Source organism: Dipteris shenzhenensis, chromosome 21 (assembly GCF_047967505.1).
Source record: "Dipteris shenzhenensis isolate YYH24624 ecotype China chromosome 21, Dip_SZ_1.0, whole genome shotgun sequence".
In the NCBI taxonomy this organism is placed as follows: domain Eukaryota; kingdom Viridiplantae; phylum Streptophyta; class Polypodiopsida; order Gleicheniales; family Dipteridaceae; genus Dipteris; species Dipteris shenzhenensis.
Genome location: NC_141616.1, coordinates 40,255,356 through 40,277,560, shown reverse-complemented (window position 1 = coordinate 40,277,560; position 22,205 = coordinate 40,255,356). Strand labels below are relative to the sequence as shown.

The 22,205-nt window shown below is 44.8% G+C and overlaps 1 protein-coding gene across 1 annotated transcript in view; it reads right to left on the bottom strand.

Annotated features, from left to right (window-relative positions):
- Window positions 1-2,362: 2,362 nt before the first annotated feature.
- The window catches only part of LOC147888856 (short-chain dehydrogenase TIC 32, chloroplastic-like), an 88,288-nt gene continuing 68,445 nt past the window's right edge, over window positions 2,363-22,205 (bottom strand). The window contains exons 8-9 of the mRNA XM_087392687.1: window positions 2,969-3,148; window positions 2,363-2,702 (exon numbers count right to left, since the gene is read on the bottom strand). Coding sequence (XP_087248813.1) covers window positions 2,984-3,148 — 165 coding nt within the window. The 3' untranslated portion in view covers window positions 2,363-2,702; window positions 2,969-2,983. The remainder of the gene's footprint in view (window positions 2,703-2,968; window positions 3,149-22,205) is intronic.

Sequence of the window (22,205 nt, the reverse complement as noted above, 5' to 3'; positions counted from 1 at the left end):
TAAACATTAGGCAAAGGTCCTATCCAATTGTCCATATGAATAGAATTACAAAATTTAATAGTTTTCAATATAAAAGTGTCAATAAAGGAACCATCTATGGCTTATTGAAGAAAAGTGATGAATTTTAGCTTAGTTTAGACATTAGGTATTCAATTGTGCATGAATTCATGAAAAAGGTATTTGAAGTAGCCTCCTTTGTGCCAATACATAGCAACAAAATTGATATCCTTTGAATTTTTCTTTTTGGATGCTACTCCACTAATCTAAGATGAAGATTTGGTTAATGGCCATAGCCGTTTTACGGCATAGAAAGGTTTTCCACTGATTCCTTAATAAAGGACGAGGGCCAAAAGTCGAAGCCATCGTAGCAAAGAAGAGCTACCAATGTATTATTGATCGATGCAAGATTCGACAAGGCATGAGAAGAGAAGCATGGAAAACTGTGGAATTACAATTATAGGAAAAAACTCCAGCATACTTCCCTATAACCGAATTCTTGTTTACAAAATGCACCCAAATCCGCCAAATTCTATTTTTTAAACCTCGCCTCCTTTTTGAAAAAGCCCTATGTTATCTATCCCTATTGCTAACTTTGATGACTTTTTTTTGCAAAGAACTAGCTCTAATGACTTGATTGCAATAATGTTTGAACACCATATGCGCAAATCCAAACAGTCTTGTTTTGTTTGATATGCTACTCACCTTCTTTGAACTACTCCAAGGTAAATACCCATTTTTCCTTGATACAAATTAAATTCATTTATTCCATTACCTCCAATACAAGGACTCTTCATCAACTTTATGGAAATGTAAACCTTAAAAGGGCCCAGTTTACACCCTATTGTCCCTTATTGTGAACCGTTATTTTGTAAATAAGGATGAGAATGTCTACCCAATCGTTTCTCTTTTGCCATCAACAAAGCAATTTTTATTTCCAAAGAACTTTTCAATTCTTGAGGCTAAAGCTAGGAAGAGAATATACCTAGATGAATCCAGGAACATTCCTCTAAAAACACAACATAGTGTAGTTTCAATCTCACGATAGTCACTCATAAGATTGAAAACCATAAACTCCATCACGCATAGCAGGGACTAGCTACTATGACATCCCCACTGATGTCATCAGCGCCCAACAGTGGATGTAGACCATAGTATAAAAGTATGATCTCACACATACAAATCCACACCCCCCACATACTTGAGCATCCATTTATACAAAGTCTTCGTACTAAGTTCATGTCGGCACTCCAAAGATGAAGGGCAAACTCAACCATGACAAAGGCTAGCACTAAAGGAGAAGGCTAATCAAAAAGTAGTCCAAATCTCTTCATTCAAGCTATAAGTGCTTGTGAAGTCTAAACAATTTCATTCTAGTCTCTCCCAAACGAGCATCTAAATCTAAATCTAGCTGATAGGGCAACGCACCATTTAAGATAGAAAGAATTATCGCAATACCAACAGGCCGCAACTTGGCCGAAAACTTCACAAGGTGAAATTTGCATGTCCGCTAATACGGCAGAAGCATATACCTAGATGAATCCAGGAACATTTCCAAACTCATTCTCTAAAAACACAACATAGTGCAATTTCAATCTCACGATAGTCACTCATAAGATTGAAAACCATAAACTCCATCATGCATAGTAGGGACTAGCTACTATGACATCCCCATTAACGTCATTAGCACCCAACAATGGGTGTAGACCATAGTATAAAAGTATGCTCGCACACATACAAATCCACACACCCACACATACTTGAGCATCCATTTATACAAAGTCTTCGTACTGAGTTTCTGTCGGCACTCCGGAGGTGAAGGGCAAACTCAACCATGACGAAGGCTAGCACTAAAGGGTGGTCATCAACTTAAAGGTAAGGTAGGACACTAAGGTGATGAATACACAATTGAGGTGGGGATCCCCTCTAACAGTGGTTGATTTTTAACAATTTACATGCATCTTATATTATGCTCCATAGCATGGTAGTAGGGCACATTGGATAGGTGGTTGGTTTTTAACAATTTACATGCATCTTATATTATGCTCCATAGCATGGTAGTAGGGCACATTGGATAGGTTGTGAGTTCAAATCTCCTATGTGGAGATTATTTGTCCTTTTGAAGTATCAATATGCTCAACCCCTCTCCCTAGCTGGCATCAAATTTCAAAACATAATTAAATGACTTAACTAATATGCTATGAAAAGATTAGCCTATTCAAAGCATAGGTTAATTGGCCATTGTGGGCCAAAACAAATAGGTGAATTAAAGTATATCTCCCTACTCAAATTGGATGATAATGTTATGGGACCAATAGGAGCAATCTCATCCTTTTTGTTAGAGGAGAAGAGCCTCTAAAATAGGTGAATTAAAGTATATCTCCCTACTCAAATTGGATGATAATGTTATGGGACCAATAGGAGCAATCTCATCCTTTTTGTTAGAGGAGAAGAGCCTCTAAAATAATCAAAGTATAATGACAGGGATTCAACACAATGATAGAAATTGCATCTTGCTAATAATTAAGAAACAATAATCTTAATATTGGAATAGTTCAAAACACTTCGATAAAAGTTATATTCTTTCTGAAAAATTCAAACAAAGGCAAGAGAATGCCAACATGCATTTAGAAGAGATGCTCCATAACCATGATGTAGACCTACTTCGGAATAAGTAGTTGACATAGGTAGAAAATACACTTGCCGACCTACCATCCATGATACATTTCAATATACGTGAGAAACACACATTCACTTCTCATTAGACCATAGTGATAAACACAATTGCACCAATGTACTTTCTCGATTTAAATAAATAGAGGGAAGATGTTTGAAAAAGCTTGAGAGATTTTGAAACTGACACAAGGCTTTCTTTAAATATCCTTAAACAGACAAGCGCCATGTTATTGTTCGTAAAACCATTTACAATATTTAACACTTTAATGTATAACAAACATGATGAACTGTCACCTTTTGTTTTCTAGTGCTACTCCACTGATGTGAGCTTTTCACTAAACTCCCACAATGTCTTAGCTAGATTTGGGTTACTCCCATGGCCACTAGGCTTTGCTTCATTACAATCATAAAAATACTTTCCACTTATGCCTTTGACAAAGGGATGGAGGGCCAAAAAGCATGGTGTTGCAGCTCCCTATATGACACACATGATGGTGAGCTCTCTCTCTCTCTCTCTCTCTCTCTCTCACACACACACACACACACGCACGCACGCTTTTTTATCTCTCTCACACACACGCACGCATGCAAAGACAGACAGAGACAGACACACGCACACACAGACACACGACGCACACATACTCTTTTGATAAAATCCATATAGCCTTGTATTACAAGAAGCTGTTCCCAAAGAAGGAACATGCAATTACAAAGTCAGAAAATCTCACGTTAGGACAGATATACATGATAATCTATTTGACAAGCACACAAGAATCAAAGAAAGATTGCCTCAATGACGTCGGGAAAAAGTAAAACTTGGATAAAGTTGAATCACCACACACTGATTTCAATCTTTCCACAAAGTCCAGAGTCCCCAATAATGAACCCAAGCAAAGAAAAGATCAAAACCTTGTCTCTACGAAAGGATCCCAAACAGTCAGAAACACTTGGAAAAAGAAGCAGTAGGAAACCAGGCTCCGAGAAATTGCTGCAGAAAGAGTAAAAAGTCACGACTCTCCGGGCATCACCAAAAGCGATGATGCAAAGTTTGCCATTTAGCCAAACATCTATGACAAACAACAGAAGCAATATGTCGATGAGCAAGGAGTTGTCCAGATGGAATAACTCCAAGCATAACCCGCCACAAAAAAACTTGTTGTCGAAGAGGAAATTCGAAGTCCAAAGCTACCGTAATCTTTTCTGCCACAACTTTGCATTGCAATTCATAGACCAAGTATGATTTGCATGGTCTGAAATCCAGCATCAAAACCTTCTATAGCTTGGCAACCATGATATCAGCCAACAACAAAGGATAGTATCTGAGCCCTGTGAGTGAAGAGCCCAGATCCTTAAGGTGGTCCGTGGGCTCAAGTTTTGACAACGGTAAGAAACATTGCATCATTCAAGAAAGATAATGCCAAAGAGGTGGATAATGCAGCCCAATCCAAACTGTCTGACTGCAAATGGAAAAGATAATAAAGCACCATCATCTCCGACACTCTAAATCCCTTCGCACCAAATAAAATAAGAGCACCTGGGCTCCTGCAAAAATCAAACATCTTGGACCAGCACAAGCTCTCAGCTCACATGGAATTTCCAGCAACATCATGTGCATGCCATTTAAGATGACATAATACGTTTTTCCCATATGAAAACATTCGAAAGACAAAAGGGCAGCTCTGCCATCAATATATCCCAATAAAAATTCCCAATGAGTGGGTTGTCAATGACCAAAAGCATCACTGGTCAAGTATAAAAGCAAATGACGCACCAAGCCAGCCCAAGGCTGATCACCTTGCAAAATTTCCAGCATCATTTTCCCCATGTTTGCAACAAAATCTCCAGAAGAGTAGACATGAAGCACTTCTTGTCGAACATCATCAAAGACAAAAAGAATTGTATGCAGACAAACCAAAATTGATTGGACTATATGGAGCCGAACATGCAATGGCTAGGTAGCTAGCAGCTAGCTCCCAATATTCCAACTTCTTTTTAAACTTTTTGAGCACCCACGCCGTTTGTTGGCGATGAGTTTTTTTTTTTTTTCAAAGAAAGGAACCTTCTGTTGATGCTTGAAAAACTTCATACAAAACAGCAGCCCCGAAGGTGCTGAGTATGAAAAAAAACGAATAAAGGTTGAAAGAAGAAAACCAACCTATTCCAAAGAAACCTAGCTCACTACCTAGGGAATCGCTGGTACAGGGGCTAACAGCCAGGTGGGGGGACTATACAACCAGCGAATTCCTCGCAGAGTGGAAATGTAGAAAACTCTTGTAGGCCAAGCCTTGTAGAAACGTGCGCGCCTCGTGACCGTCGCCCTAGAGCCCAGAATACCACGCTCCTCAGTGGAGCGCACGGTATAGATGATATCCTGCCAAATGGTGACCAAGGTAGCCGAAGGTGGAGCCGGATGCTCACCCATCACTAGACTACAACGAGCAACCCAAATGTTCACACTGTGATATTGGCTACTACCTCCCGCATGCTATCCTCCGAAGGGGGATGAGGATCCAGGCTATCAAGAGGGACCGCCTCATGGAGCTCTATCCTCTGAATGCTCTGGCCTTGTATCTGGTAAGATGGAGAGACCTCATCAATCTGGAACGCGTGACCTCTCTCAATCAACTAGGCCACCATCCTGTCCCTCTGAAGGCTCTGCATGCGGGTCATAATCCTGAGGGCTCCCATCCAAATCCTCACTGCGCTCCAACAGCTCCAGAGGCAGTGAGGGATCGTCTCCAGAAATCCAGCAGATCAACAATGACACTGCCCCTCCACCCACATCTGCTCCAACCACGGGCCTATGGGCAAGCCCCTATAGGCGGCCAGCCAAAAGAAGGAGATCTTCCTTGGCCGCAAATTGGACCATAGGCGCATTCAAAACTTGAAACGGACCTCGTCGGGCACCCTCTGGGCCACCCAATGCCTCTCCCTCGAAGGGTTCCAAATCGAAGAGTCCATCTAAAGCCTCCTGCCAATCCGAGTGCTATAGGAAAAGAAGGGCACCTCGTCCACCTGCTCGACGAGGCCGATCCTGGAAGGCCAAAACCACTTTCCGGGATCCCACTAGACCTCCCTCAGGGGCCTACCTTCCCAAAGCCAGAGGCGCCATCTAGGGGCATCCTGCTCTGGGATGCTGAGAAGATCAATGTGCCATTCCTTCCCCAATCGGCCCACCACTCTGATCATCTGCCAATGAATCCCATCCAGATTCCCGTCCATCTCTGGGTTTCTGTCAATAAGTGCCTAAAGTTGGCCTCCAAGTCCTACACAGAAGAAACTAGGCTGTGTGCTGCCTCGCTGAATCATCATCCTCAAGCAGACCCCAGTCCAAGAAAACTGACCCAACCACATCCACACGCAGAGTCCCTCCCACCAAGACTCAGGGATGGCTAGGTCAATCACCCTCCTCTGCTGCCCTGCCCCTCGCATATGCGCTAAGGCTCCAAGCCTCGCCTCTGCCTCCATGGGTAATCTGCTCCATCTGCCAAAGGAGCAGGCCAGACCATTGTCCCACTGTGCTTATCCAATGTGAGTCCGCTGCCCGAGCATACGTCCATCCTGATCCCTGATCTCCGGGTGCCAAATGAGGGGCTGTCCTCTCTATAACAGGACTGAGCACAGATGAGGCCCATTGCTAATCTCTGCTAGACCCTATAGAGGCCCCTCATCATGGGGGAACCCTTCCCTGCCGTAAGGGGGGCCTTTGAAAAGATCCATCTGTGTGAATGTTCAGGGTTTCAACTCCCAGGAAAAAACTTCTCGCACTCCCCGGCAAGTTGAACGGTTGAATCATGTGAAAGCCGCCCCGAGCCGCTTCTCATGGATCTAAGCCATATAGTGAGCCGCGGTTTTCACTCTCAAGCGCCACTCGTGTTGTTTCAGAGAAATTCAAGACCAATTCTTGATCCCTATGAATGTAGTCCACAGGTGGAAATCAAAGTGCTGAAACTTGAAAATCCACTGCCCCCTGGTGCCTGGGGTATTCCTCAGAAGCCCTCGTTGTACGAGGGGCTTCCAAGGCTCTACGCATGGGGTGAGGCCGGGCACAACTAACTTGCCCAAGAGGGGTCTGCTCTGCATCTCCGGATCAATGATACCCAAGCCTCCCGATAACCGCGGCATGATAACAGTCTGCCAAGCGGCCCGAGCTCTGGTATTCTTCGTGCCGTCTGATCCTTCCTAAAGGAAATTCCGAACCAATCGTGGGAGCTGTCCAATGCACCCTCTGTGAAAGCACAAGTAGGAGGCAATGTACCAGGCCGTGGCAAGGACCTGGTTTGCCACTAGAGCATGGCCCACTAGGAGAGTTTGGCCGAGCTCTAGTAGAGAAGCTTGTCCTGAACACTCTGGAGGACTGAGGCGATCTGCTGCTTTGGTGTAATATTAACCACCTGGCATCCGAGGTATCTCGCTGTCTGACCCCGCGTATCCAGCGGAAGCCAAAGGCAGTCCCCCATTCTCGAATCTACTGTGCCTCCTCAGAGCCTGTAAAGAAACGGATGAATTTTGTCCAATTGATCCGTGCAGCCGAGGCCTCGCAGTAGATAGCCTGGATTCTCCTGACTCTCTCCAAGCTCACTGTCGTGCCTTCTACGTGCAGGGCTGTGTCATCTGCAAACTCTGAGTCTAGCAGCTCCTCTTGTCTGATTAGGAGCCTCAACCATTTGAGGCCTGTCAGAGGCCGTAACCGCAAACTCAAGACCTTGGCGAGGATCTTGTATGCGGTATCAAGCAGGGTGATCGGTCTCCACTGTCAAATGTCTGGCCTATCTCCCCCTCTCGAGATCAAACAAATCATCCCCTTGCTCAGGGACTGAGGAAGGGAGCCCTGTCGAAGATCTCCTGGCAGGCTAAATAGAAAGGGGTGGAAATGTTCCCAGAGTTCCGGAAGGACGGAGTCAAGCCGTCTTTGGCAGGACACTTCTGGGTCAGGAGGGCCTTGAGGGCTTCCCAGAGCTCTTCCTCCCTCAAAGGCTCCTCCAGACTCCTGCACAACTCCCGCAAGACTACTGTCCGAACGTGGTCCCAAACTAGCTAACGGGCCACAAGGCAAGCTGGAGTTATCCCCTCCGCCTGAAAGAGCTGACTGTAGAAAACCGTGGTCAGCTCTAGAATCTCATGTGGGTCGGTGTGCATAATGCCCTGCGGATCCCGTAGACGTTGTAATTGCATGCCTATTGATTCAGCTCTAGTGGTATGAAAGAACTGCTTTTTCATCTTGTTCCCCTACTGTATCCAACGGGCCCGGGTGGAGTGGTAGGAGAACTCAACCCGTCGAACCTCCGTGTCCTGGAGCTCCAGGCGCGCGCTCTCATATCTGTCGCTAAGCCACTTGGATCCTGCTCCCTGAGCCTCTCTGTGGAGGCGAGGTCTTGTCGCAGTGCACGCTTGCGCTCCAAGAGAGCCCTCCTCTGTCTAAGGGAGTGAGACTACAACTCCTCACTGCTCCTGTAAATCGCATCTGCCACCCACGAAGCCAAGCCCTCGCAAGGTGCTAACTCTAGCTGCTACCAAATCTCTACCATAACTCTAGAAGGTCTTCTTGAATGCGGATCCCCTTTTGGGAAAGACCCCGACGAGGTTGCTCTAGGTACAGTACTGCTGGAGAGTGGTCTGACATCGTGGTGCCTACTAGAATCCCAATAGCGCCGCCTCTATGGAGTGCCCAGTCCCCAACGTAGCGATCCAGTCTTTCGAGTAGTCCATCATGTCTCCTCCAACCGAAAGAGAAGAGGAGGCTGCCACGTATCCTACTGAACTCTGGCTCTCGCCGCAGGTCTCTGCCACTAGGTGCTCTGCTCTGCTACTGGCATCTAAGAGAATGAGGCACCGCCCTGCTTGTCCTCCCTAAACTCCAGGTTGTTTAAGTCTCCTCCAACGATCCAGGAGTCAACATCTAAAAGACACTCTGTCAGCCTCCTCCAAAAGGCCGGACGGTGCTGTCTACACGCTGGGGCACATACATTCAGGATCCCAATCTTGGACTCTCCCATCCTGACTCCCATCCAAACTGCCCGCCCTTGGGATACACTCACCCTAATCATAAACCTATGGGGCCACTGCCTGTGAGACCGAGATGCAGACCCCTCCACTCCGTCCTACGGTAGGGGACCACATCTCCGGCCTCTCCCCAGAAGGAAGTGGTGTCACCTTCTTTTGTCTGATGCTGAGAACATATGCTCCTGTATCAAAGAAAGTCCACTGCCCACCCTACCGCTGCCCTCTGCAACTCCTGCCAAAGGATCAGGTACTGTGGCTGACTACGAGCACGATCGTGGAGCCCGTGCACCAATCTGGTCCAGCTCATGAGGACGGGGAAGCAGAAAACAAGGCTCTCCTGTGAGTGGGTGCATGTTCCAAAAAGACCTTTTGTGGCTTTGCCCAGGGTTTGGAGGGCAAGTAGTCCGTGTCCGTACATCGGCGTACTAGGGTGGACACCGGCTCTATGCCAATCTTCCGTGCCCACTTTATCATGAAGGAGACTTCCACACTGAACAAATCAGCACACTTCTGGAGTGGCGTGTAGTATGCCTGATCAATCTTTGCCTCGAGCGGCAATCTGATAACCCCTACTGCCAAACCATACATCGGCTTCTCTCGCGTGAAGCTCAACTGAAAATTCACTTCAGCATCATGAACGTGCCAAAGGTCCAGTCCCTGTGGCCCCATCCATTCGTCCATCATGCGCGAAATCTAATCCCCCAACATAGGATCAAATACCACTGAGAACCACTTTTCCAACCCTGTGGAGGCGAACTAGAATCTCCAAACTAAGTGTGTTTGGGAGCCCACTACGCTGATCGAACCCCCTTTTTGGGGCTGCAAGATCATAAGCGTTACCTCCAGGGAAAAAGGGTAAGAGTCCAAAATCTCTAGGTAGTTCAAGGCCTCTCAAGCTCCTCTGCTGAGGACGATAGGAGTACCACATCATGTACATAAAGCAATATCTGAATCAGAGTGCCAGCAAGAGAGCAACCATGCTAGTGTCTGCATGACTGCCTCAAGCTCATCAGATAGGCAACAGGTAAGAGAGAGAGTAGGCAGCAAGTAGGAGGAAGTAGGAAGGAGAGTAGTAGGATTAGATGTCACATCAAAAGGTGAGTGCAACAAGTAGGGAGGTGGACTTATATAGTCTCCCTCCACACACTCTCCTTTTTGCCCTCTATAGGCCTAAACATCCCCTAGAGAAATTAGCATAACCCTCACTAACTTGGCAACAGATATACAAGGGAATAGCTAAAAGAAGTTCACAAAATACTCAGTTCTCCCAAGAGATGAATATCTTTGCTTTCTCCTGTCATATCTCAATCCCCCAAAATAGTGGAAAAGACTAAGGTCGGCAGCCATATCAAATGTTTTAGTGATATCCATGATCAAAATGAAATCATTCACACATAGGGAATCATTGTCATCCTCATGTTCCCATCTAAATGGAGGGACAGGTTTGCATTTGGCAAACTATGAGCAAGGCCAATCTGCATACAATAGTTCTTGAAGCATCGGTACCAAGCTAGGTCTTTTTAAGCCCATAAAGCACCTTTTCGAGTCCACTCGGTCTAAAACCCTTGTGGTGCACCACATAAACTTGCTCCTCCAAGTTACCATTAAAAAAAGCAGATTTTACATCCATTTGATAGATGGCCACTTATATTGGTGGCCGATGCTATCACTGTCTGAATAATCTCCATGCAAGTTGTTGAAGCCAAGGTCTCATGATAATTAAGATCTTTAGCTTGTGAATAACCTTTGGCTACCAAGCTTGATGTGTACTTGTAAAGAGTCCCAACTAACTTGTGCTAAGCTTTGAGATCCACCTAGTCCCTAGAATTCTTTCTCATGGCACGTTTGGGCACCAAATCCCATGTGTAGTTCTTCTCAATGGCAACTGTCTCAGTCTCCATTGCTTCCCACACTAACAAACATCCTTTTCTTCTTTGAAGGTCCTTGGCTCATGGATCATCTTGATTTGAGCCATTAATACTTGATTCACTATTACAGTCATCTAGGTCTAAGATCTTTCTCCATTTGAGCTTGCTTCACGAAGTTTTGTAGCCCTCGAGCCCTCTAGGGTCTCATGTACTAGCATGATACTCTATTCTCCTTTGCACGTCCTCTTCTTTGGCGGTTACAGCTTTGCTTCTTCTGAATTTGATCTTGAGCTAGCTGAACTTACTTCTGCTTTCCTTGATTTGAGCTTGGACAACGTAGGAGATAAAGTTGGAGCTAAGGTTACTTCTTTTGTCAAGATAGGGCTCAATCTCTTGAAAGATTACGTAGCTACTGACCAACCCTTGTCATATAACCAATAAGCTTGGGACTTGTCGTTGTATCTGACGAACATGCATTTCCTGCCTCTTGGATCCAATCTCTTGGATCCAATTTGTTCTTGGTGTTTTTATGAACATGCGCCCATTTGTTAGAACCAAAAACCCTTAAATGCTTTATCACAGGGTTCTTACCTACTTACACCTCCATTGGTTTCTTTCCCACACCCGCTTTCCTCATTGTCCTATTCGGGATATAGACAACAATATTCATCGCCTCTGGCCAGAAGGACCTTGGAATATTTTTACCTCACAACATGCTTGAGCCCATCTCTAAGTTGCCTTCCAAGCAAGCTCTGCAAACCTTGTTTTCTCGTTAGTTGTAGAAGTCCTTCCACCATGCCTGCCTTTTGCATCTCTTCCAGGCTGAATCTCCGATGTGCATGAGCCTCTCATGTCATAGTCCTGGCATTCCTGCGTCTCCTTGTACCACCATTGCATTAATCTTTTAGAGTCCTTTGATGCCTTGAGCAATCACCTTATTTGTGGTCATAGTTCAAAGAAATGTTTCAATACTTAGAAACATGAAACATTTCAAAAAGTTTCAAAAAAACAAGGGATTCTCAAAGATTCAGTTTGTATATTTTGGCCTCAAAAATGTCTGTTTTATGCCCTACATACGTATAGTATCTTGAAACTATGCAAACCAATCTAAAAAGGCACAAAGTGGCTTTATACAATGCCTAAGATGCCCAAAGATTTTGAAAGTACTCTGAGTGTTATAAAAAGTTTGCAAGGGTTTGCAACCTATATTCATCATAGTTCATTCCTCAATGCTCACTAAACATTAAAGTGTGAGCTTTAGTAGTACTAGATTACAAAGTTCGAAGTTCAAACTTTTAACTATAGTTTGCTGAAATATTATTTATATTTTCAAATTTCCATGATCCGGCAATTTAAGTAAGTATAGGTAAAGTACAACATTAAAATTTTAAAAAGAATATTTAGTTGAAAAAAATGAACCATTTTGATAGATGTTGCACACTTTCGAAACATCTCAATACCTACGAAACGAGATTCATAGTAGTGAAATGTGGTTCATTGTGACTAGGTCCGTGGCAACTTGATGATGATCACTTCGTCCTCGTCGAAAATACCAAAACAGGACCAGGTTCAACCAACCAAACTAGGCTGGCTTGATCTATTACATCATACATGTTCAACCAACTTGGTCACAGGATTGACCCTACCAGTAGATTTGTTACATGTTCAACTGACCTGTGACCAAGGCTTGGACAGGCAAACCATAGGGGGAAGGAGACGTGTGTGGAGTGTCGAGCTAGGGAGAGGAGGAGGCATGATGATGCGCAATGGGCTGGCCTTGTTTTTGGGATTTGCTTTTTGAAACTTTATTTTTTGCAAATGCTTTAATTACCAAAAGCAAGGGCCCTTGTTTTAGCCCGGGTTGGCTTAAGAAGAGAAAGCTTCTTTGGGAAGCCATGCTTTCCAAAATAGCACATGCTTTTTGGGTGAAAAAAAAAAAACGAAATTAGCTTTTGGGAGCTTTCCCGCAGCCAAAAGCTTAGGCCGGCAGCTTTACATCCTTATCTAGAGCCCCTGCACAGTCTAGGTTGGTTGCGAGACACAAACAATGCTTTCAGCTAGGTCTCTTCACTATACTGCTTTTTCAATCGCAACCTACTCAAATCTACAGCTTCTCCACAATCTTGTCTGCCCAGGCACCCTTCTCTCAAGTTTCACCATCATTGCTAGCTCCTCTGGCTGATTCTCTTGCGATTTGCCATCTCTACCCGTCTCTTCCCAACACAAGCTCTATAGATGCTGCTTCCTCCCGGCTGAATTCTTTGTCCCTTGTGCTATCATCTTTCTCTTCTACCATTCCTTGCAGCCATCACCTTTTAGTGGACGATTTACCTTCCTTGCACACGTGGTGGGCAGAATTGAAGCAGCTTGCAGCTTGTAGTTTCAATTTTCACGAGTATTTGGCGATGGTGGCTCAATGCATAGCCACCACAGTAACCAGACTCCTTCCTTGGATTACTATCTAGTGTAGCTCGAGGACGAAATCACTTCAAAACTCATTCCATGAAGACCAGAAGCTGTCGTTTAGGAAATTAAGAGCTTTGGGAACGTCTTCGATATTATCAGACTTCATGACTAGGATGCTAGTCAGGGGACAAGAATCGGTCCCTAGTCTCGAATTGCGTTAAATACTTTTTGAGAGCTTGCTTCAGTGTTTGTGGTTTTTGGTTGGCCATTTGTATTTACTATTTATGATAGTTCAAGACACATCCACAAACTGGTGTTGTAGCAATCATAGCACGTGGATGTGTGGTGTATTATGGTGGTATGGGACACCATGATCCCATCAAATGCTGCAGGGTTATGCCACAGTATCTAGATTTATTAAGGACTCCGCGCCTACAAACACACGACTATCTTTTCCTTTCTTGAAAGATAGGTTACTTAAGTCTTATATAGACAATTATGGGATGCTAGCTTAAATCATAATAATGTATGTTGAAATATTGGTTCTTGATATTCACAGCTTCTTTGAGATTGACCGGTCAGATTTGCTTTGAGTTAGGACCCTAGACTACACTTTTGGAAGTTGAAAAGCAAATATTTGACTTTTTGGGTCTAGGAAGTCGGATTTAATTTCACTTCCAAGTCTGGAATGTGTATTTCACTTCTGAGTTTTGGAAGTGCATATTTGTAGTACTTTCCTAGTTTGGAAACCAGATTTGATATTGTTGCATTTGGGAACAGACTACTGTTGTATTTATACCTCAGTAGTAGATTCTGGGTTTTCCGAGTATTGGGTTTTCGTAGTGTAAAGGACATCCAGATTAAAGTCAAATGACAGATATTCTGGGCACAACTCTTTAGGACAGTTGTTGCTTACCTTGGATACTGGTAGCATATGCCTACCTTAGGTATTGGTAGCATTGTCAAAGTAAATTTGCGAGTTAGTTCATTTGATAGATATGTTGCTTTTTGACCAGGACTTCATGCTCATCTGATGTTTTTGAGCAAGTGGATCTCTTGGTAGGATTGTCCTTGAGTCTATTGGTTTCAACCGATAGTGGGTTGATCTAGCAAGTTCAATACTTCTGAGTTTTTATGAGCTCAGGAGTGAAGTCTTTGAGGAAGGGGAGTATGTCATGTGCACGCCCAAGCACTCTTCCCTCAGGCTATAAAGGGGGTGCCAGGGCCATAGTTGTACACACCAGCTAGTGAGGGAGCAGAGCTATCAGCGCAGCTATTCACCAGGTGGTATGGGATGCCAAGGGTGAGGTTTGGCTTGCAAGGCTGGTAGTTCCCACAAAGCTCTCTACCCTGGGCTCGGTGGGACTGATTGAGTCAGGATCAGCATGGTTGGGTGGCGAGTTGCCTACACATGATTCCAATGTTGTAGACCATGGTTAGATCCTGTGAGGGCGTGACACTCATCCTATTACAGGTCCGCTCCAGATCTCCTACTGCGATTGATTGCAAACATCAACCCTAATCTGCTATCAATCACCTCAGTCTGACGTCTGTTGTGTAGCTACTAATCATCTCTACATACCTTGCCCAACCTATAGATCTACCACCCCTTTGTCGTTCTCATGTGGGGCTCACCACATGTGGCCCGATCATAATTAATATTGCCTCGTAGCCTATATAATTCCAGATATGCTCCACAAAGTCTTAGTTAATTTGAGAATGTTCAATCTACTTTGGTTGGAACGTTTGGGACAATCAATCCACAATTACCTACAATTCGTGCCCAATCTCTGTCTTAGGTAGTCCCGTAGTAAAATCCATCGAGATACTTTTCTATTTGCTAGATGGAATCTCTAATGGATGTAAGAATACACCTACCTTAACGCATTCAGCTTTATTAACATGGCATTTTGGCACTTTATTAAATAGTCTTGGATGTTCTCGTTCATTACAAGCCAAATAAAATTGCCTTTTTAGAAGTGCATTAGTCTTCTTGATTCCCAGGTGTCCAACGCCTAAACTACCAGTGGATTCGGGGGTTCTCTTCCCTATATACAAGGAGTCCCCACAGAGGAGGCCCTATCTCTTTCCCACTCACTGCACCAAAATAACCTCTTTGTGGCATTGGCTCTAGGCTATTTTCACTTCTCAGGCAACATGCCTCATAGGGATGCACCTACTAATCCGGTAATAGTAGTTATTACTTGGCTTGAGTTTGTAGATGATATGGCCCTCTCTTTGGAGGGATTAAAGTGAGCTTTTGGATGCCTTAAGGTGTATTGCCAGGCGTTCAAGGCTAGAATCAACTAGACCAAATCAATGGGTTTCCTCACAACGACTACGGAGATCCAAGAACTAGGTTTGGAGCCCTGAAACTCTTGCTTTGGTGAGGACGTCTCAAGAACACCCCTTGCAGAGGAGGAGAGTAGCAACAGTCTCATTGTTGGATCTTCTCAGAGGCTCGCCTTACAAGGGAGTCACAGTTGATGAGGACCTTGTGAGAGTGCAGCGGAAACTAAAAGACAAGAGAGAAAACAAAACTGAACTGCACAAAATGGAGACAGACAGAGAGAGAGAGAGAGAGAGAGAGAGACTGCAAGGGATCTCAAGAAAAAGGCCCTGGACTGATAGGAAAAACCTCCACAGCTAAGATGAATACAAGGGTGGAAGGCAGGGCATACATATAGCCTCAGCCTCCCTCCAGTCGGTTTACTACATAGGGCCGACTAGGCTGTCAAAGGGGATCGGGCCACCCCTACCACTGGCCCGGGTGATCAGCCCTGGGAACTCGACCAAACGGGTCGAGTCTACAGCCCAATGGGTGGCCACGTGGCCCCCCACACTCACCCAAACTAGGTGCAGCCTGGGGTAGGAATCGCAACAGCAAGCAGGTCCCAAGGGACCCTGAACACCGCCGAAGTGGGCCATACTAATCCGCAGCATCCTCTGCATGATGACAGTTCTCTAGTGCAGCCTCCAAGCAGGCCTGATCTGCCCCAGAGTTGGCCAGGTCCTTCACAAGGCCCTATCAAAGATACATACCCAAGTACACAGCCAACCCAACACCTACTCTAGCCTCACATGGGGCGGGCATGCCCACAACAAAGGCCCTCATTCCTACTCTATACATGATACATCAGGAGATGCTAAACTCTTAACAACCCCTCTCAGCTCTTGGATGTAGCATCATCTCCAAGAGGCCAGGTGTGCCGCTAAAGCAACTGAAGGAATCCATTGCGTGAGCTAACGTTGCTGTAGACTGCCAGGTGCAAGGCAGACACCTCTTGTCTAGTCTCATACTGATATCATACTGCAACTGATGCTGCCATTACTGCAAGATCTGTTTTCCTAAATGGTCACTGTGTCATTGAGCTATACATCACCCTCTGAAGCCCCCTCTGAGGTCCAATCTGGTAGACTGGCACCAAATCGATGAACCATTATGCTCTAGTAACAACGATGCATCCAACTACTCACTGGATAAAAAACTACGGTGTCTCGAGTCCTGTACCAGCAATCACCCGACCATCCGGCTTTCCAACAACTCATCATACAACAGCTGCAGCAGAACAACAAGAAACCCCCTCTAGGTCTGCCAGGTCACAACGTCCAAACAAATACAAAATTGTATACACAGAGCACCTGAGTCAGTAGGAAAAACTCATGTGGCTCGAGGTCTTGCATGTAAGAACAAAACTCCTAGATCACTCCACCATATGACAGGTACCGCTGCCACAAACAAGCACACAATCCTCCATCTGGAACCAAAATTCCTGTTGGCAACACATCGTACCACATGTTGTTAGAAGGCAGGAACAATCGAGGTGACGGTTGCAGAATCTACTTCAGTTTTCTCTGTCCGCTTACTAGACTCACTTTTTCTTTGAGGACAGTACCGCCAGTAGTGACCTTTTTCACCACGGTGGTTACACGTACGTGAAGCCTTGAGTGCTTCCTTTTCTGCATTTGACTTCTTGTTCCTTCCCTTCTGCTTAGCTGCCAAGTCCCCTGGTGTTCAAGGACGAATAAAATGCGAAGTACTGGGAGGACAAGAGCGAAAGTAATGTAATGGCCATGTCCTCAGATGATATGTCCTTTCTTGCCTGAAGAATCTCTTGTTGAAGCTCTTGGAGCTTGTTGATGTGCTCCTGCATTCATGATCACTTTGCCAGATCCAACACTCTCATCTTAACTTCCAGAGACACCCTCATCATGGGAGAAGTTCTATTGTACAAGGTGTCCACTGCTCCCATATACATTTGGCTACCATCATGTGCTTTACATGTTTTATAATCTGAGCAGTACAGTTCAAGAAAATGAAAGAACGTACTTTTGCATTGACCCGGTCCCAGAGCTGATCCATAGCCTCAGCCTCCTGCTGCTATCCCTAGGTTTGCTGCGAGGAAATTCGGTCTGGATACCCCCACCAAGAAGAAGTTCGCTCGATCATATGAGTGCAGGATGGACTCCATCATAACCCACGGGCCACCATACACCGTAATTGTTCCCATCCAATTAACGATCCACGGGGAAGGTGGGTAATACGAGAATCTTCACCTTGTTCTCCGCCATGGCAGATAGGGAATGTGAGTATTTGGGGAGAGAGAGAGAGAGAGAGAGAGCAAGAGAGAGTGAGCTTGAGAGCTGAAAGCTTGATAGCTTGGTTGCAATAGAAGAGTGTGAGAGTGTACAACTGAAAGAGTTAGAGATAAGGTTTTGTCCTAGTGACAAAACCTTAGCAGTCACTAACCATAGTTAGTGAACTAACTGCAGTTAGGGAAAAAAACCTCTTAAAGAGGGAAAAGTGCCCCTAACTAGCTTATTAAATTACATTGGTCACTACTGAATTATATCTATAATTCTAACACCCCCCTGCAGTGCCAATGTCATGTACAAGGCTGATCAATCACCAAACGGATATAAGTTCAAGGCACTGCGAAATGCCTCAAACTTTTCACGTGGTAGTGCTTTGGTGAAAATATCTACAACGTTGTCATGTGTGGACACAAAGATCATATTGATCTCTCCTGCATGCAACTTCTCTCTGACGTAGTGATAGTGAACCTCAATATGCTTTGTGCGAGCATGAAACACTGGATTCTTTGCCACCGCAATGGCACTCTGACTATCAGTGAGAATTGGAGAAGGACCCTCCAAAGACAGATGAAGATCAGCAAATAGACATCGCAGCTAGACACATTCAACTGTTGCTGTGAAAGCTGCCCTGTACTCAGCTTCACATGATGAGGTAGCCACAGTAGATTGTTTCTTGCTCAGCTAGGAAATGCAAGATTTACCCAAAAAGAAACAATTGCCACTAGTGGACTGCTTAGTGTCATAATCACCAGCCCAATCTGAATCACTGTAGCCATGCATCTGCAAGTCACCCCCCCTGGGAAATAACAAGCCAAAAGACTTCGTGCCCTGCAAATAACGGAAGATGCGCTTAACTGCCTGCCAATGCATAGTTTTTGGGCTGTGCATGTACCTGCTCACCTGAGATACTGCAAACTGAATATCAGGTCTAGTGTTGCAGAGATATATGAGGCATCCAACAGCCTGACTGTAAGATGTGGCATTAACTGATTCTCCTGCAGCATGCGTTGTGAGTTTCAGCCCCGGCTCCATGGGAGTGGCTATGGGCTTACAATCATGCATGTTAAATCTGTCCAAGAGTTTCTACACATACTTGGACTGAGATATAACAGTGCCACGTCTCTCTTGAGAGAACTAGATCCCCAAATAAAAGTGAAGCAGCCCCAAATCTGACATGTCAAAGGTGGTCTGCAAATCAGCTTTGAAATCTGCTTCATTGGACCCTGTGAGCAGTAAGTCATCGACATAAAGAAGGATGACTAAAATTTCCCCCCCATCCATCTTGATGTAGAGGGTGCTCTCAGTAGGACTATTATGCAGCCCCTTGCTGGTCAAAAAGGCATGAATCTTGGCATACCATGCACGAGGAGCCTGTTTCAGCCCATACAAAGCTTTGTTTAGCTTGCATACCTGAAGTGCATTTGCTGTAATTTCAAATCCTGGAGGTTGTTTGACATACACCTCTTCCAGCAAGTCTCCATTTAAGAAGGCTGTTTTTATGTCCAACTGATGAACATTCCACTCAAAATGTGCAGCCATTGCAATAACAGATCGGATGGTGGTCATCCATGATGTAGGAGCAAATGTCTCCTCATAATCTATGCCCTTTTTCTGAGCATAGCCTTTAGCAACCAGCCTTGCCTTGTATCTGTCAATGGAGCCATCGGGCTTCCGTTTCACCTTTAAAACCCATCGTGTGCCAATGGCATGTTTACCTGGTGGCAAGTCTACAACATCACAAGTCTGATTTTTTTTTAATGGACTGCAACTCATCGTGCATGGCATTCATCAAATGCACATTGTCCTTTGCTTCTTCGAATGTTGCAGGCTCCTCTTCATCAAGAAGAGTACCTGCATATGCTGATTCCACTGAATTAGCACCTTCCATGTGCCTTGCTGCACTATGAGTCCTGCCAGGTAATGCAGCATCAATCTTACTCTCCCTGAGAGTCTGTAACAGCTAGTTTGGGACTGTTTTTGCTGCATGTATGTCTGCAATTTCTTGCTGCACCACCTGTTCCATTGCCTGTGGAGGTGGCAAGACATCCTGTGGCTGAACTGAAGCATCGGGAGGTGGCTGTAAATTCTGATTTGCATCAGAAATATCAGCAGGGGCACCCAAGGCAATGGGTAGCAACCCCTCAAAAACATCCTCTGAAGAAGAAGGCATATGAAATTCAGCCTGAGTGTGAGCTGAATTTTTTGCAAATATCACATCTCTACTGACAATGATCTTGCGTGTAGCAGGATTGTAGAGACGGTACCCCTTGCTTTCTGCATTGTACCCAACAAATATGCACTTAATTGCCTTATCTGACAACTTGTGCCTAAATTCAACTGGCACATGAGCATATGCAAGGCATCCAAAGACTCGGAAATGATCCACTGAAGGCTTTCTCCCATTCCAGACCTCATAGGGAGTTTTTGTTTTCAAAGCCTTAGTGGGAGCCCGATTTAAAATGTAGTTGGCACACATTAGACCTTCAAGCCAGAATTTGTGAGGCATGTGTTTGCTTTTCAGCATACATCTGTCCATCTCCATAAGAGTTATATTTTTCCTCTCAGCTTTGCCATTTTGCTAAGGGGTCAGCCTCACTGTGAGCTGATGCACAATACCCTTGCCTTTCAGAAAAGCATCAAAATCTGCAAACAAGTATTCCCCACCTCTATCTGTGCGCAATGTCTGTATCTTGAGTCCGATTTCATTTTCAACCATGGCTGAAAAGTGTTTAAACACCATGAACACTTCTGATTTGCGCTTCAGTCCAAAGACCCAAGTGAAATTGGAGTAATCATCAATAAAGGTAACAAAGTAGAGATGACCACCCAATGATGGAGTCCTCATGGGACCACAGGCATCACTGTGTATAAGCTGTAATTTGCGTACAGCTTTAACTGAACCATCCTTTTTGAAGGGGAATCTATGCATCTTGCCTAAAATGCACCCTTCACAGGCATGTGGAGGAGGTATCTCAAGAGGTGGCAATGCATCAACCATAGAGTGCTTCTGAAGTGTCATCAAGCTGTTGTAATGCATGTGGCCATATCGGGCATGACATAATTCTGCATTCTGCATGGCAGCACTAGGGGTAGAAGCTGCAAGAGCATGGGCTGCTCTTTTCTCAAAAAGATCAAGCTGAAAAAGCCCACGCAGCAGAGTACCAGATAATCTTAAGGCATAATCATTTTCCCTATCTCGGACAGCACATTTGTCATCCTCAAAGATGACCTGAAATCCAGCTCTGTTAAGAGTGGACACTGAAAGAAGATTCTTGGTGATACCAGGCACATATAAGACATCTGAAAGTCTGAAAACTGAGCCATCAATGGCAGTAAGCTCAACTTCTCCTGTGCCACGTACTGAATATGACGAGTTATTGGCACAAGTGACTTTCTTACCAACGGGAGGTGGATGCAAGGAAGTAAAAAGACACTTCCTAGAAGTGATATGCTTGGATGCACCGCTGTCAAAATACCAAGTGTTTAGTGTTTCATTGACACTGAAAGCAGATGCATCCGTAGAAGAGTCATAACTGCAAGTCAAAAATGCATATGTATCATCATTACAAGTGGCTGTACTATCCCGAGCATCTCGAGCAGCCAGCCTAGAGTCTGAAATGCAAGATAAAAAGGCATAATCTTGTCCAACAAAGTTGGCTGCAGCATCCCCACTGTCAGATGCATGAGGAGCTGAATCCGAAACAGCCATACCGGAGCTGTTTTGCTTCTCTTTTGCAAGCCTTTTCCTGCATTCTGCAATGTGATGACCTGGCTTTTTGCAGTAATGACAAAAACCCTTCTTCTTGGGCTTACTTGCATCATTTTTAGCCTTTTGTGAAGGCTGTCCTGACCCACTGGAAGGCTGATTTACTGATGTCTTTGCCTGTCCCTTTGTTTTTGACTTAAACTTTGAGAGCATAGCTTGTTCACCTGCACGTGAAGCCAAGTTTTTCCTGGTCTGCTCTTCCTAAAGCAGAAGTCCTATCAACTCATGAAAAGTGACAGGATTTGCACCCCCCCTCAATGATAAGTTCAGCGAGGTATGAAAGCTGAGATAAGACTCAGGAAGAGAATTCAGAGTGGTAGTAATCATCTCTGAATCAAGAATAATCTCATCTATGTTCAATAATTGCTCTCTGAGATCCTGTATCTTTGTGAGGTGGACTGACATGGAGTCACCCTCTTCCATATGTGTATTACTTAACTCTCTTTTCAAGAAAGATACCCGTGCATCATTCCGGGCTGCATACATGCTTTCTAAGATATCCCACGCTGCCTTCGAGGTCTTACACGACCGGATATGCGGAATGATAAATCTTTTCACTGAAAGAGAGATGCATGACAAAGCTAAGGCATCCCGTGAATCCCATCTCTTCTGCTCTGGAGTAGTGGCTATAGCTGCACCAACAACTTGTTCTGCAGCTGCACCCTGTGCACGACCTCTTCCACCTCCTTGCTGAGGAGGGGTATTAGGTGCCATACCTGCTGGTCAGATCTCACCCCCATTCACATAATCCCATAAATTGCGAGAAATCAGAATATTGCGTACCATAAAACTCCAGAGGGAGTAGTTGGTACCATCCAAGTTGTGTTCCACTGAAAGACCACCGAACTGGAAGTCATTCTGATTTTGCTGGGCCATATCTGAGAAAGAGATTT